General features: G+C 38.8%; 1 protein-coding gene across 1 annotated transcript; it reads right to left on the bottom strand.

Annotated features, from left to right (window-relative positions):
- Positions 1 to 589: 589 nt before the first annotated feature.
- LOC310637281 (leukocyte elastase inhibitor-like) lies at positions 590 to 12,926 on the bottom strand. The gene is made up of 8 exons (XM_083357632.1): positions 12,679 to 12,926; positions 6,783 to 6,962; positions 5,925 to 6,038; positions 5,192 to 5,326; positions 4,965 to 5,082; positions 4,390 to 4,532; positions 3,716 to 3,883; positions 590 to 1,379 (listed from the first exon to the last, which is right to left on the bottom strand). Exons 2-8 carry the CDS (start codon positions 6,954 to 6,956, stop codon positions 975 to 977), a joined length of 1,257 nt encoding a protein of 418 aa, XP_083213758.1. The 5' UTR covers positions 6,957 to 6,962; positions 12,679 to 12,926; the 3' UTR covers positions 590 to 974.
- Between the last annotated feature and the right edge of the window lie 319 nt (positions 12,927 to 13,245).

Here is a 13,245-nt window from a genome sequence, read left to right as displayed (position 1 = left end):
TACAAGTGCAGCATCTTATACATGACAAAATAATGGTAACCTCTGCAGCCCAGGGCATGCCTGTGTGGGTTCTTTACATGCCACTGCCATGCCGCCTGGTGCAGGAGGATATCGCTGGCCCGAGATGCCACCCGGATGGAGAGAAAGCCAGCCCGAGATGCCACCTGGTGCTGGAGGATCGCACTGCTCCGAGGATGCTGCTGGTCCCACTGAAGTCGCCTTCTATGACCCGTTTTTCACCAGTGCAGCTCGGGCTGAAGCCACAAGAGGCCCCAGGAAGCCGCCTCAGTAGGTGATTGATGGGGGAAGGGGTGGGTGGGACTAAGCCCATAGAGCGCCATCTGATTGGAGGAAGTTGCTTCCCTTGTGTGATGGCATGGCCACTTGTTTTACTGCCACTAAAGATGTGGTCTGTTTTCATTGTTTTGATTAGAAATAAAATAGAAAATATGTGCAAAACTAAAGATGTGGTTTGTTTAATATTTAAAATGTTGATTTCTGAAGTTTTGTTTAGAAAATTGGGGGCCGTCTTATGCAAGGGTGCATCTTATAGAAGGAAAAATACAGTAATTCTTTTTTGTACGCTGGATTGTGTGAAATCAATTTTATTATTTTTCTCATCATATTCTCATATATCTCTACAAACTTTCCCCCCCCCATAAATCCATTAGAGGAAATCATTGCATTAAATTAGATCTTTTATTTAACTCACATTAAAATTCTGCTTTCAAAATGACATAATAAAATCAAACTTTCGCTTGCGGTTTCTTATGTTTCCTTGGCAGAAGCAGTAAATATGACTTGACTTTTTTCCCCTAAAATATCAGTAAAAGCCACATGCTACAATTTCTAAAGATACTGGAAAATGAAAAGAACCCACCATATTTAGACATAGGCTGACAAAATATAGCCTGTTTTGCTCATTGCTTCTGCTGTAACTTCCTCTCTATTTGCTAACATTAGGTTGAAATCTTTCAGGGGGAACAGAACCTTCCACAAAAGAGGATGCTTTTAGTTTTGTTGTGCCTGATGAAAAAAAGGAATGGGTGATCAGCTGCAAATAAAACTGCACCTTGGTCACTTCGGCCATCTATGGTAGCAGCAGTTGAAGCCGCTGCTTCCGTTCCTTCTTCATTGATGTCAACAAAGCACTTATGAAAAATTTGGGATACACCCAGATTGCTTTCTCCCGACATCCCAGTGAAATCAGCCATTTCTGAATTGAAGGCTTCTGTTATTCCCATGTTGGTCAGCAATGATTTCAGTTCAGAGTGGATATTTAATTGCATCTTAGGAAGGTGAACATTTGCTTCAACTTCTTCCATTTCTTTTGGGCTAGTCCATTTGGAGAAGGTCTCATAAGTTAACTTGTCTTCCAACTAGAATACAAATAAAATTAATAATAATAATAATAATAATAATAATAATAATAATAATAATAATAATAATAATTATTATTTTGAGAAAGATACACAAAGAAAACCAAATAGTATCACTCTGGAAAGGCCTCACTCCATAATTGCATGCTAAACGGTTGCATGCTAAACTTTCTATTTATGCTGATATAAGGTAAAGGTAAAGGTAAAGGTTCCCCCGCACATGCGTGCTAGTCGTTTCCGACTCTAGGGGCCGGTGCTCATCTCCGTTTCAAAGCCGAAGAGCCAGCGCTTGTCCGAGGACGTCTCCGTGGTCATGTGGCCAGCATGACTAGACACCAAAGGCGCACGGAACGCTGTTACCTTCTCACCGTAGTGGTCCCTATTTTTCTACTTGCATTTTTACGTGCTTTCGAACTGCTAGGTGGGCAGTATGCTGATGTACAGATCCCTTAAGCTATGCGGAATAAATCCTGATAGTATTTAGGGTAAAATCCAAGTTTTTCAAATGTTATCAGCAAAGTCATTGTGTCAGCAGGAAAAAATGGAGCTTAAAATAATGAAACTTGTTTTATAAATACCCAGCGTACTTATAAATCAAATGAACAAGACTAGTGAAGATTACAGACCATCGAATTTAAGCACAACTTCACTATATAGTTCGAGAATAGCATGTTTACTAGTATTCCAGGATCATTTGAAGGCGCCAACTATCATTAAATAAAGCAAGAGATGTTTCAGAATGTCATAAATATTAATAAGTGGTATTTCAATTGTAGCTTTCTTAAATTAAGAATAAAACTATCTGAACTTTCTCATTTAGGTGTGATAAAAACAAAAGACATATTGCATATTAAAACGTTCCTTTGTAGGAAGTAAACTGGAATCTGTCCTTAAGTTTTCCCGATTCAGTGAAGTTTGCTTCAGATACGGTGGAATCTTTTTCTAAAATATAGTGCTGCAACTGTATTAAAATTCTTCAAATGGAGGCAGATTTTTGTCTGTTCCAAATGCTGTCCAACTGTGAGACTAATCCATGGGCTCAGATATTATAAGGAAATGTAGTTATTCTGCAATTTCAGTACTAGGTAATAATTCTTTTTTATTATTATTATTAATAAAGTATGTCCTCCTATATTGTGAATTTTTTAGGATATTATACAAAACCTAAGTCATCTCAGTGAATACCTGCTTATTCTTTTTACGTGGGACAGAATGCCTGCTACTGCCAAGAAAAGAGCAAACTTTTGTGGGAAGGTGAATGTGACAGCGGGTAATGTAACCAGCGAAAGTGATAATCCATCTTTCACAGTGGTTATACCTTAGAATGTCCCATTACTTTTGCAATATTGCTTTTTTTACTACACTTCATTCTTTTATTGAATGTATAGTGTTTATTGGTTTCCCTTTGGCTGTACTACAAAATACATTCATTCACAATTTCTGACAGGGATTGGAGTTCTGAAGTTTGTGCACCGTTTTTCAGTGAATGTGTGAATGGGATAGTAATTCAATAATCAAAGCATCTGGATGGAAGCTAGTTACAAATGCTTTTCCCAAAGAAATCAACACCATATTTGCTATCTAGCTAGCTGCAGACCAGTGGTTAGCAGGACCCATGCAATAGGTCCCCATCCACATTCCTAAGATATTTATGTGTTATCCTGTAACAAGTATCTCCCTTATAAAAGCCCTATGATCAGTGGTGGGATTCAAATATGCGAACAACCGGTTCTCTGTGTGGATGCCACTTCCGGAAGTCCATTCTGGGCCTGGGCAACAAAAATTAGCTACCGGTTATGCCAAAGTGGTGCAAACAGGCTGAACCCACCACTGCCTATAATGTAAACTGTCCAGGTTCACCTAGATTTCTTGTGAGTAGTGATTGTAGTCCCTTTATCCCATTCTGCAATGCCACATTGATTCTGAAACTATTTATTTGAAATGTATTGAATTTATTGTATGTAGCATCCATATAGATTCAGCATATTTGGATAGGAGAAACACTTTTTCAGTGAAATGTACTCGAAAATGCTCAAAAGACAGAATCATTTGTTTTTCAGCTAAGGTTTTTGGACTTTTAATGGATTAGATTTTTTTTTCTCCTTTTGGTGCTGCTTGATTTCACATGGTAAGATAATAATTTCCTCCTCCAAATGATTAAGAGTCATTTTCTGTTTAAATGCAAATCTAATATCTGACTGAACAGTGTCATAAATTCTAAATAATTCGTTGATTTCTGATACAGAATATGTCAAAAGGAAGCATTAAAGACAACTCTGTAAACATCTGGGATAAAAATCTCAAAACATATTCCCCCTTTAATATAAACAGTTTACCATTTCCAAGCCAGTGTTGTCATCATTGATGTCATCAGGAAGCAATATAAACATGCTGAAGTCATTACCCATGTACTGGAGTTCAAGAATCTGGGCCTGTACTTCATCTATGTACTTCCAGTTAAATTTGTTATGCTGGTACATCATCTTTATTGGCGTACTTGTGCTCTGAAAAGAGGTAGAGATATTTTGTTATGAATGGGGTCTGCATTCTGACCACCAGCATTTTTACAGTGAACCTTTAGCAATAGCACTTAGACATATACCACTTCATAGTGTTTTACAGGCCTCTCTAAGCAGTGTACAGAGTCAGCATATTGCCCGCAACAATCTGCATCCTCATTTCACTAACCTCAGAAGGATGAAAGGCTGAGTCAGCCTTGAGCTGGTCAGGATCGAACTCCTGGCAGTGGAATGCAGAGTTAGCCTGCAATACTGCATTCTAACCACTGCACCACCACAGTTCATAGTTTTCCTTGGCAATGTTTGTAATATTGCCTAAATATATCTTGGTCCCGTCTACCTTCAGACTTACACACCTCACAAAAAGCCTCTTAATGCTTTTAAGCTGATGGGTAGCAATAGAGCACAGATCATTTAGTTGGAGTAGTGACTACTGTGATCTTCAAAACCGTATTTTGTTTTATACAAAATTACATTACATGATGATTTACCTTGTTCAACCTAAAAGGTTGTTCTGTGGTGTCCTCTTTCTTAAAGGTGTTTAACCAGTTGCCTTTGAAATATAGTACATTCACCATGATCAACCGGGTAAGGGGTTTTATAGAGCCCTCATTCAACAGGTTGAGGATTTTACCTTATCACAGAAGGAATGAGAAAAATAATGTTTCTGCATCTTTATTCCCATATAAAGGTGGAAATATAAGCTAAGAAATGCAATTTTATTTTTTAGTCTTACATACAGACTATCATTGTTACAGTTGTACTACTTATTGCTGCCTAAAATCCTGCTTTAAAAGTGCCATTCAGGAAGGAAGCAAATTAGTATTATCAAATCCTTCCTCACGATCTTTATTTTCCACAAAGCATTTTGTATATTCCCTCTGACCAATTCCCGAAGCAAATTGTAACCTAATGCAGCTCTTATACCAGTTCCACTTTACACTTGCTTCTTGTTTCTTTACATTGTAAACACATTGTATTCAATAGAAAGCTACCAAATGATAATGCCTACATCTTGTAAAATGCAGAAAAGAAGGATAAGGGAAGCCAATTATTTGGACTTTACCTGCTGTCTGGTGTTCAACCCATAAATTGATCTCCTTTCTTGCACATTCTGCAGTGTCTTGAAAGTTTACTGTTTGTGGCTCAACATTATAATATTTCTTCATTGCTTCTGAGAAGTCCTTATAGGTAAAATGAAGTTTAATAGAAGATAGCAATATGTTTAGCCCAAACTTTAACAGTACATGGTTATTAACACATTCTCAGTACTAAAACAAAGGTGACACTTACTCTTTGGAAAGACACTGATTTATCCCCGTATAGTTGATTGACACTTCTTAGCAGAACATTTTTTGTGGGTTTATTGATCTCTTGATTTAGGGCTTGGAATCTTGAATGGATGTTACTTTGTACTTCAAGGGAAGGCTAAAAGAAAGAAAAAACAAAGGAATTTATTAACAAGGGAGGGAGGGAGGGAGGCATTCTCTTGTGGGGTATTTATATCCTGCATGCTACTGTAAATTTTATTTTTAAATCTTTGTCACTGTATCTTTTAATTGTATGGTTTCCATTTGTGGTACTTGGAGCAATTAGCAATTGTTCTTGTAACATAACAGTTTGTCTTTGAAAATATTGGGACCTGTTAAGCAGTAAAGATATGCAGATTGTAACTCCATATAGTGTAATTTCAATTAGCAATGATTTCTAATTTAAGCTATTGGAAAAACTAATTAGATAACGTACGGTTTCTCTGTTTCATTACAACAGACTATATTCTTTCTGGGTGTAGCTTTGCTTCTGCATTTTTGTTTTCAGTTGTTCTTTTTTTAAATCAAATGACTTTAATGTTAAGAAGTCAGTGCAAATGACATAAACAATACCTCACGCTTTTCAATCATTATAAAATGAGCACTGAATGAAAATGAGTCAGACTGGAATCAAACCGTGAGGTATTTTTATTCTAGCTTCGAATAAACGTTCATTCAATCCCAAATTCAGTTGGGAATTATTTTTAAGAAATCACCTTTGTAAGTGAGATGCATGGGTTTTTCAAAAGCTGCTCCATTTTGGAATATACTTGTGGGTGCCTCAGAGGATAGGTGGCCTCAGTTCCCCCAGCTTTATTAAAATGAAACACCTACAATGAAAGACATCATGAAAACAGAATCTCTTTATATTAGCTGTATAAAATTACACATTCTCACATCCACTACTTGTAAACCAGGAAGCAATTTAAAGCAATGGTCATGTGAGGTCATATCTTTTAATTTGGATATGTCTTCTGTCATCCTTGCTATATGAGAAAGAGGACATGCTATTCAGATAGGAGCCCCAAAGACTTCAGTGATTATTGCTATTGTTGTTGTTGTTAGCTGTGAAGTCATGTCTGACCCATTGCGACCCTATGGACAACGTTCCTCCAGGCCTTCCTGTCCTCTACCATCTTCTGGAGTCCATTTAAGCTCACGCCTACCGCTTCAGTGACTCCATCCAGCCACCTCATTCTCTGTCGTCCCCTTCTTCTCTTGCCCTCAATCTTTCCCAGCATTAGGCTCTTCTCCAGTGAGTCCTTCCTTCTCATTAGGTGGCCAAAGTATTTGAGTTTTAGCTATTGCTATAGAATAGTACAATTTCAGCACCCTGTCCCAGCCACCTGCCGGGTAAATATACTACTGTAGTTGTTGCATAGAAATACATCCCAACAACAAATTCCAACAACTAGGTCTATAAAACCTAGACTTACCAGTCAATATGCTGACTGGAAATGATGATTGTTGCCATTCAAACACATCTGCAGAGCATCCCATTGGGAGAGAACAGATTACACAGCAAAGCCAGACTTCTTTTCAAACCTTTCACTTATGATTATGTCAAAACGTACCTTTGCTATCTGCTGTGCAGTGTGGCCTTTAGCCCCAAGGTAGAGAGTGGCCATAACTGATGAAATACTCCATGGTGAAAACAGTACATTGGTGTTGGTTTGAGTCTTGCATAAATGTTTGAAAAAATCAATAGCAAAGCTAGTGTTTGCCCCACTCAGTGTTTCCATCGCCATTTAAACCTAGCATATATATATAAAAAGAAAAATGCATTCAGCTCTATATGTAAGATCCGTGGTGGAGACCATTCAAGCCCTGTTAGGAAACACTGGAAAATTCTGATAAACAGGCAGGAAAACAAAATTTCCGGAAAATATATATTTGTCCCACAAAACTTATCGCTACAGCTGTATGGTTTGGGGGCATTGGTTAAACTCTGCCACTAAAGAATTTTCTTTAAGTTACTTGCTAGACAAGCCTCTGGTTTGCAAATGGGTGACAACTAGTCAGTACCTAAATGGCACGTGGTAAGCCGCTCAAACCTTCTGCAGCCTTGGGAAGCAAGGGCTTTAGTTTTCTTTTCTCCATCTCTTGCACCGGTAAGGACAAATGTGTGCATGGACAAAAATCCCTCCTGTCTTCCAACCAGTTTTAATAAGCTGCTGAAATTATTTGCAAACTTCAGGCTGGTAAAGTCAAAAGGAAAAAGAACCATCCAGGTTAAATGAACTGTGGGAAAAGCTTGTAAGGTCAATGGTTGTGGAAAGATGAGATGCTAGTGGTGGATGGATGGATGGATGGATGGATGGATGGATGGATGGATGGATGGATGGATAGATAGATAGATAGATAGATAGATAGATAGATAGATCGGTCTGATTAAGCACTAGAACAAGACAAACAGAGAAAAGGAACAGAGAAAAGACTCAGGAAAGGGAAAAGAAAGAATAAAAAGTAACTTTTATTCTGTCCATTTATAGTCCTAAATAAAAATTATTTGGGGGGAAAACGGAGCAAATTTGAAATTTTTAAAGCAGGCCCGCACAAATGATTGTCGGGGGAAGGGGCAATTATTTCTCACTATGGTCCTTGGATGCCATATTGTTTACCTGTTCCTTAATTAGGTAGACCTCATTAGGTAGACAAGGCCAAAAAATCAATTCCACAAGAAGGCTAAAATTACCTCTGTTGAGACTGGCTATAAGACCAGTAATAGAATTTTGCAAATCCGATTGTGTTGTATCCCTTCCCCCTCTTATAGTTTAGTGAATTGGGAAGATGTCTGAGCCACATGAAAAGATTTTTCTGGACGTTCTGGACTTAAAGCACACTTTACCTCTTGTTTCCTTGGCCCCAGAGTTTGCCCCAGAGTTTCCTTGCCCCAGAGTGGCAAGGTGGAAGACCATTGTTATTTCAAGGCGTTTAGTGATGTATTTTGACTTCTTCTACAAATTAGTAAAATTCTAATTAGTAAATGTTTAGAGCTTATTGTGAGCTACTCTGCTTGGCTGGATTTTTTTTAAAAAAAACCCTCTTGTTTCCTGAGTAAGGGAGATGGGCAGGGGTAGGAATCTTCATGAAGCTTCAGAGCTTTCTTGCTGTGAAAATCTCAGACTTTCAATTCCCACCCCAGTCAAGTTTCCATACCATAAGAGGACCAGGAGGTCATGCTGCCAATTTTTGATAAAAAACAACAACCTTGGGGTTGTTTTTTGTTAGGAGCTTCTTCACAAAACCCAGCACTGGATATGTGGAAATTGGCCTTCTTTGGAGGTATCTCTGCTGTCTTTATTAAGATGCTCCTGGCAGCTTATAAAAGATTTTGGTATCTTGGTATATATTCTGTTTGCTTTAGCTAATAATAAAGTGTAAGATCTTGTCTCAGGATCCAAAAGAACCAATTGTCTGGGCAGCTGATCACTGCCTTGGCAAAACACTTGTCTATCTTCATCAAGATCATTTTCCAACTCTGCACATACAGTATATTGTTAGGGGAATAGGAAAGACAGCTTCATAAAAATCCCTCTGTTTAGTGACTTTGAGTCTTAGGGACCACACATCCATGCCTATCTTGAATGATATACCAACTTTGAGACATAGATGAATGGTCTAAGGCCTATTTCCAAAACCTGTTTATATGCCAGCAAAATTTAATGCTGGCACTGTCTGGTCATTATTGTTCCCCTATACATGCCATGTAATACTGGGAGATGACCATATTTTTTATTGAAAAGTTTTATCATACATTTTATCTTTAACAAACCCCCCTACCCCTCCCCTACCCCTCCCTCCTTACCCCTCTCCCCTCCCCCCCGACTTCCCAGAGCTAAGTACAAGGTATAAAAGACAAAAAGAAAGAATCATAAACAACCATATGCTAACAACCGTAAACTCTAAAATCTATCACTCTCTAGCTCATATAGGATAACTACAAACACTATTAATATAAAATATATAAAAAAGAGAAAAAAAAAGAAAAGAAGGGAAGGCTTATTCAAATGCTACATGAAACTTTTTAGTCCCATATTTGTTCTGGATATACTCAATCCATTTGTCCCATATTTGTTCTGGATATACTCAATCCATTCCTCTTAACAGTTTAATAGCCTCCTTAGACTTCACATCCTCTGGATTCAAAATCAAAGCCTTTTCTTTTTCCTTTATTTCATTATCCAATTCTTTCCTCCTAGCTTCCACAGCACATCTATATTTATTATTCATATATATCAACACCCCTGTCATATAGGCCTTGCTAGCATCCCAAACCATGTCCATAGAGGTGCCCTTATTCATATTAATTTTAAAAAAAAACAACCCTTCATCCGCTGTTTACATTCTTCCACATTTCTCTAGTTTCTAAACAAATTCTCATTTACGCGCCACGAGCGCCTATCTCTATTCTCCTTATTAATCTCTAGCCAAACTGGACTATAATCAAAAATAGTTCTTGCACATATCTTCACCTTCTTAATCCTTGAAAAAAGGTCATTAGTCAACAAAATAAAATCGATCCTGAAAAAAGATTGATGTCTGTCAGAAAAAAAAAAGTATATCCTTTTCATGCGAATGTCTTTCACACCAAATATCTCACAGTTCCAAGTCATCCTTCATTTCAAAAAAGGATTTAGGCAGTCTAACATGACTTGGGACGCGCTTAAAAACTCCAGCCTTGTCCATCTGTACATCCAAACACCATTCCAATCCCCCATAAAAAATAAAAAATTTATAATCCAACTGGGTATACTTTGTATAAAATAAACTAAAAAAGTCAGCTTGTTGTTGATTAGGAGCATATAATCCAACTAAAAGCATCTTTTTACCTTCTAGCAGCAACTCTATCATAACGTATCTTCCATGCTTATCTGCATCAATTAAGTCCGCTGTTAAAGCACTTTTAACATAAACAACCACTCCATTAATATTGAAAAACTTTCTTCCTCTTCTGTGGTGAATTTAATCCATTAACGTTCCAAGTTAAAAATTTAGTTGCCATGCATATCATCCCAAAGCTCTTGGAGCACTGCTTAAATAGGGCTATCTTTTTTAGGCCGTACTCCTCCCACTGCTTGGCTGTAAGTACATTTTGGAAATTCCATAGACTTCTGCTGACCTTATTCTTTTATTTTTTATTTTTTTGATCGTTTTAAAGCAGCACGCGTCTCCCTCTGCTCTCTAGAATCATCCAAAGAAGTTGTGGCTTGATCTCCTCCAGCACCATTCTCCTCTGTCTGTCCATCTTCAGCCTCTTGGTGTTCTCCTTCTCCAGATCCCTTTGCAGCTTCCAGAAGTGATAGTGGGGTTGCTTTTAAAACGTTATTATAAAAATCACGCGCCTGCATCACAGTGGCCAAACGGTGCCTTTTACCTTCATGCATCACCATCAACCCAACTGGAATCTCCCATCTGAACCTTATATCTCGTTGCTTGAGCTCTTGCACTAAAAATGTAAAATCCTTCCTTCTCCTTAAAATCTTTGGAGGAATTTCTTTTAGAACCAAAACTTCTTGATCAGCAATCACAACTTTAGTACCATAGGCAGCTTGAATAACTTCATCTCTAATTTCCCTCTTTGCAAAATAAACCACCACATCTCTAGGTAACTTTCTCTGTCTAGCAATCCATGAATTCACACGAAACACTTTATCCATGCCTCCCTTTATTTCAGATGCTGGCTGACTCAATACTACTTCCAGAGCCTCAGAAATCAGCTGCTTTAGGTCTTCCTTAATATTCTCTTTTAAACCTCTGATTCTAACAGCATACTGCATCTGGAAATATTGAGCAAGACTCAGTTCTCTGTCCATTTTGTCTCTTAAATCTTCATTCTCCAGTACTTTTGCTTCTAATATGGCATTCTTTTGAGTCAAATCTTCCACTTTTTCATCCAAATCTTCCACACATTCAGCCACTCTATACACTGAAGACAAAATGTCTACCTTCATCACTCTGAACTTCTCTTCCATCCTCTCTTCTATTCTCTCCTCCAATTTCTCCAATTTCTCCTCCATCTTTGCAAATTTATCACCCATTGTTTCCAGAATTACCTGGGCATATTTTTCAAGAGCATCTTGTAAATCCTTCGGTGTCAATACATCAGGAAGAAGCAACGCTTGCAATGATGACTGTTGCATCGGAGAAGTTCCAGCACTCCAAAGAGCTTTTGGGGGAGGTTTAGCCGCCATCTTTAATTTCACTTACTACGCACTTTCACTTTTAAATTTATAAAATCCATTAAGCTAGAAAGCAGCAATAAAAGTCCTCTTCACCTTTTCCTCCTGTACCGCTCTGCCTGCTCCTTTTATTCCATGGTCTTTCCTTCTGGCAGGGGTGGTTGCAAACGCCTGGCTCCGCTCCAGAAATCGCGGAGCAGAGACGCTGACCAGCTGGGAGCAACCCAGGCTACGGGGGAGTTCGATCCTTCAGCCGCCCAAGCTTTAAGCTCAGGCGGCCCCGGAGAACTCAACCCCTACCTGGGGGCTCACCCCCTCCTCTTCTCCCGAGGAGGGGGCTTCAAATCCACCCGAACAGCTGATCGGCGCTGTTTCGGGTGGAAATAACACAGCTGAGCCGCGGGCAGCCCGCAAGGGCTGTCTCCGGCGCCGCGCCGCCACCGGAAGTCCGGAGATGACCATAAAATTTTGTCCAGCATGTTAGCTTTTAATGGACAAGAGCTATTATAAATTTCCAGCAAGCTTAACATAATAGCTACTGGAGTCACCCCAAACAGCGATATTGGTGATATATATACATTTAATAATAAAAAATAAAATAAAAAATAATATTTATATATCCAGTCACTTAAACATTTGTCTCTTCCAGCCTACTACTGTTAATTATGAGAAAATTTCTTGTGCTGCTACCACGTGGCTGGGTGGAGAAATCACAATGTGGGCAGTCAGACCCTCCTACTATATGATGTATTTCCTTTCCCCTCCCCTTTCTGGGATGGACTTCCTCCTCCCTCTTCCCTAGTGAGCCATGCTTCATTAGCAGAAAACATGGGGTCCCAATATGCAGACCCTGGGAGCATTATCATCTTCTAACCTTGGAGACACCTCGGGAATATCTTGGAAATACTGTACAACGTCATCTGAATTGCAATAAAGGTATTTCTATATAAAAGGTGTTTCTACGAGTTTAAACTATCTGGAGAGACCTGTTAAAGTTAATTATATCTGCTTACACAGACCATAGAAGTCTTACAAGAGATTAATTAAAGTAATATTTATATATCCAGTCACTTAAACATTTGTCTCTTCCAGCCTACTACTGTTAATTATGAGAAAATTTCTCAAACTGCCAAATATTTACTGAGACAATAGAAATTTGCTCCTAGATTTCAGATGAATCATTCTTCCTGACATTGATACCTGGGAAGCGTGCTTCTGGATTGGCATGCTTTGGAAAAAGTAATGTCATAGATTTGTCTTTTGGCTGACTCCTTGTGCTATGATTTACCTCTCTGTGTGCAAGAAGCTGTCAAGTTCAGTCTTGCCTTTCATCTGCTCCATAATCTCACAGTTTCATTAATTCATTGTTTATTTCCATCTTGCTATGCCACCTACGTATCTGTTATACTCTTCCCAACATTTGATAAAATACCTGTAAGTAAGCTGATAGACAGAAACACCTTCATAACCTAACTTATGAAGAAACATGACAAGAAACATTGGTTGGAAACTGAACAAAGAGAGAAGCAGCCTAGAATTAAGGAGAAACTTCCTGACAGTGAGGACAATTAACCAGTGGAACAGCTTGCCTCCAGAAATCGTGGGCGCTCCATCACTGGAGATTTTTAAGAAGAGGCTAGAGTAGACAGTCACTTGTCTGAGATGGTATAGTTTTGCCTGCTTACACGCGGGGGGGGGGGGGCTGGACTAGAAGACCTCCAAGGTCCCTTCCAGCTCTATTCTATTCTAACTGCTAAGGAGGAGCCATCTCACTTGAATAGGTCTAGTCCACCCCACTCATGTCAGCAAAAGAAGGCCTTCTATGGACCTCATCTGCTAAGGAAGCCCTGAGGGG

This window comes from Vipera ursinii (assembly GCF_947247035.1).
Source record: "Vipera ursinii genome assembly, chromosome: 3".
NCBI lineage: Eukaryota > Metazoa > Chordata > Lepidosauria > Squamata > Viperidae > Vipera > Vipera ursinii.
This window is presented reverse-complemented; position numbering and strand designations above follow the sequence as displayed.

Bases quoted from the DNA above. Each gene is read 5' to 3' on its own strand.
- LOC310637281 (XM_083357632.1), bottom strand. From the start codon at position 6,956: ATGGCGATGGAAACACTGAGTGGGGCAAACACTAGCTTTGCTATTGAT. The intron at 4,533-4,964 runs GTAAAGTCCAAA...TTCTGTGATAAG, and splicing joins GGTTGAACACCAGACAGCAG to GTAAAATCCTCAACCTGTTG. The intron at 1,380-3,715 runs GTAAACTGTTTA...TTTGTATTCTAG, and splicing joins ACAACACTGGCTTGGAAATG to TTGGAAGACAAGTTAACTTA.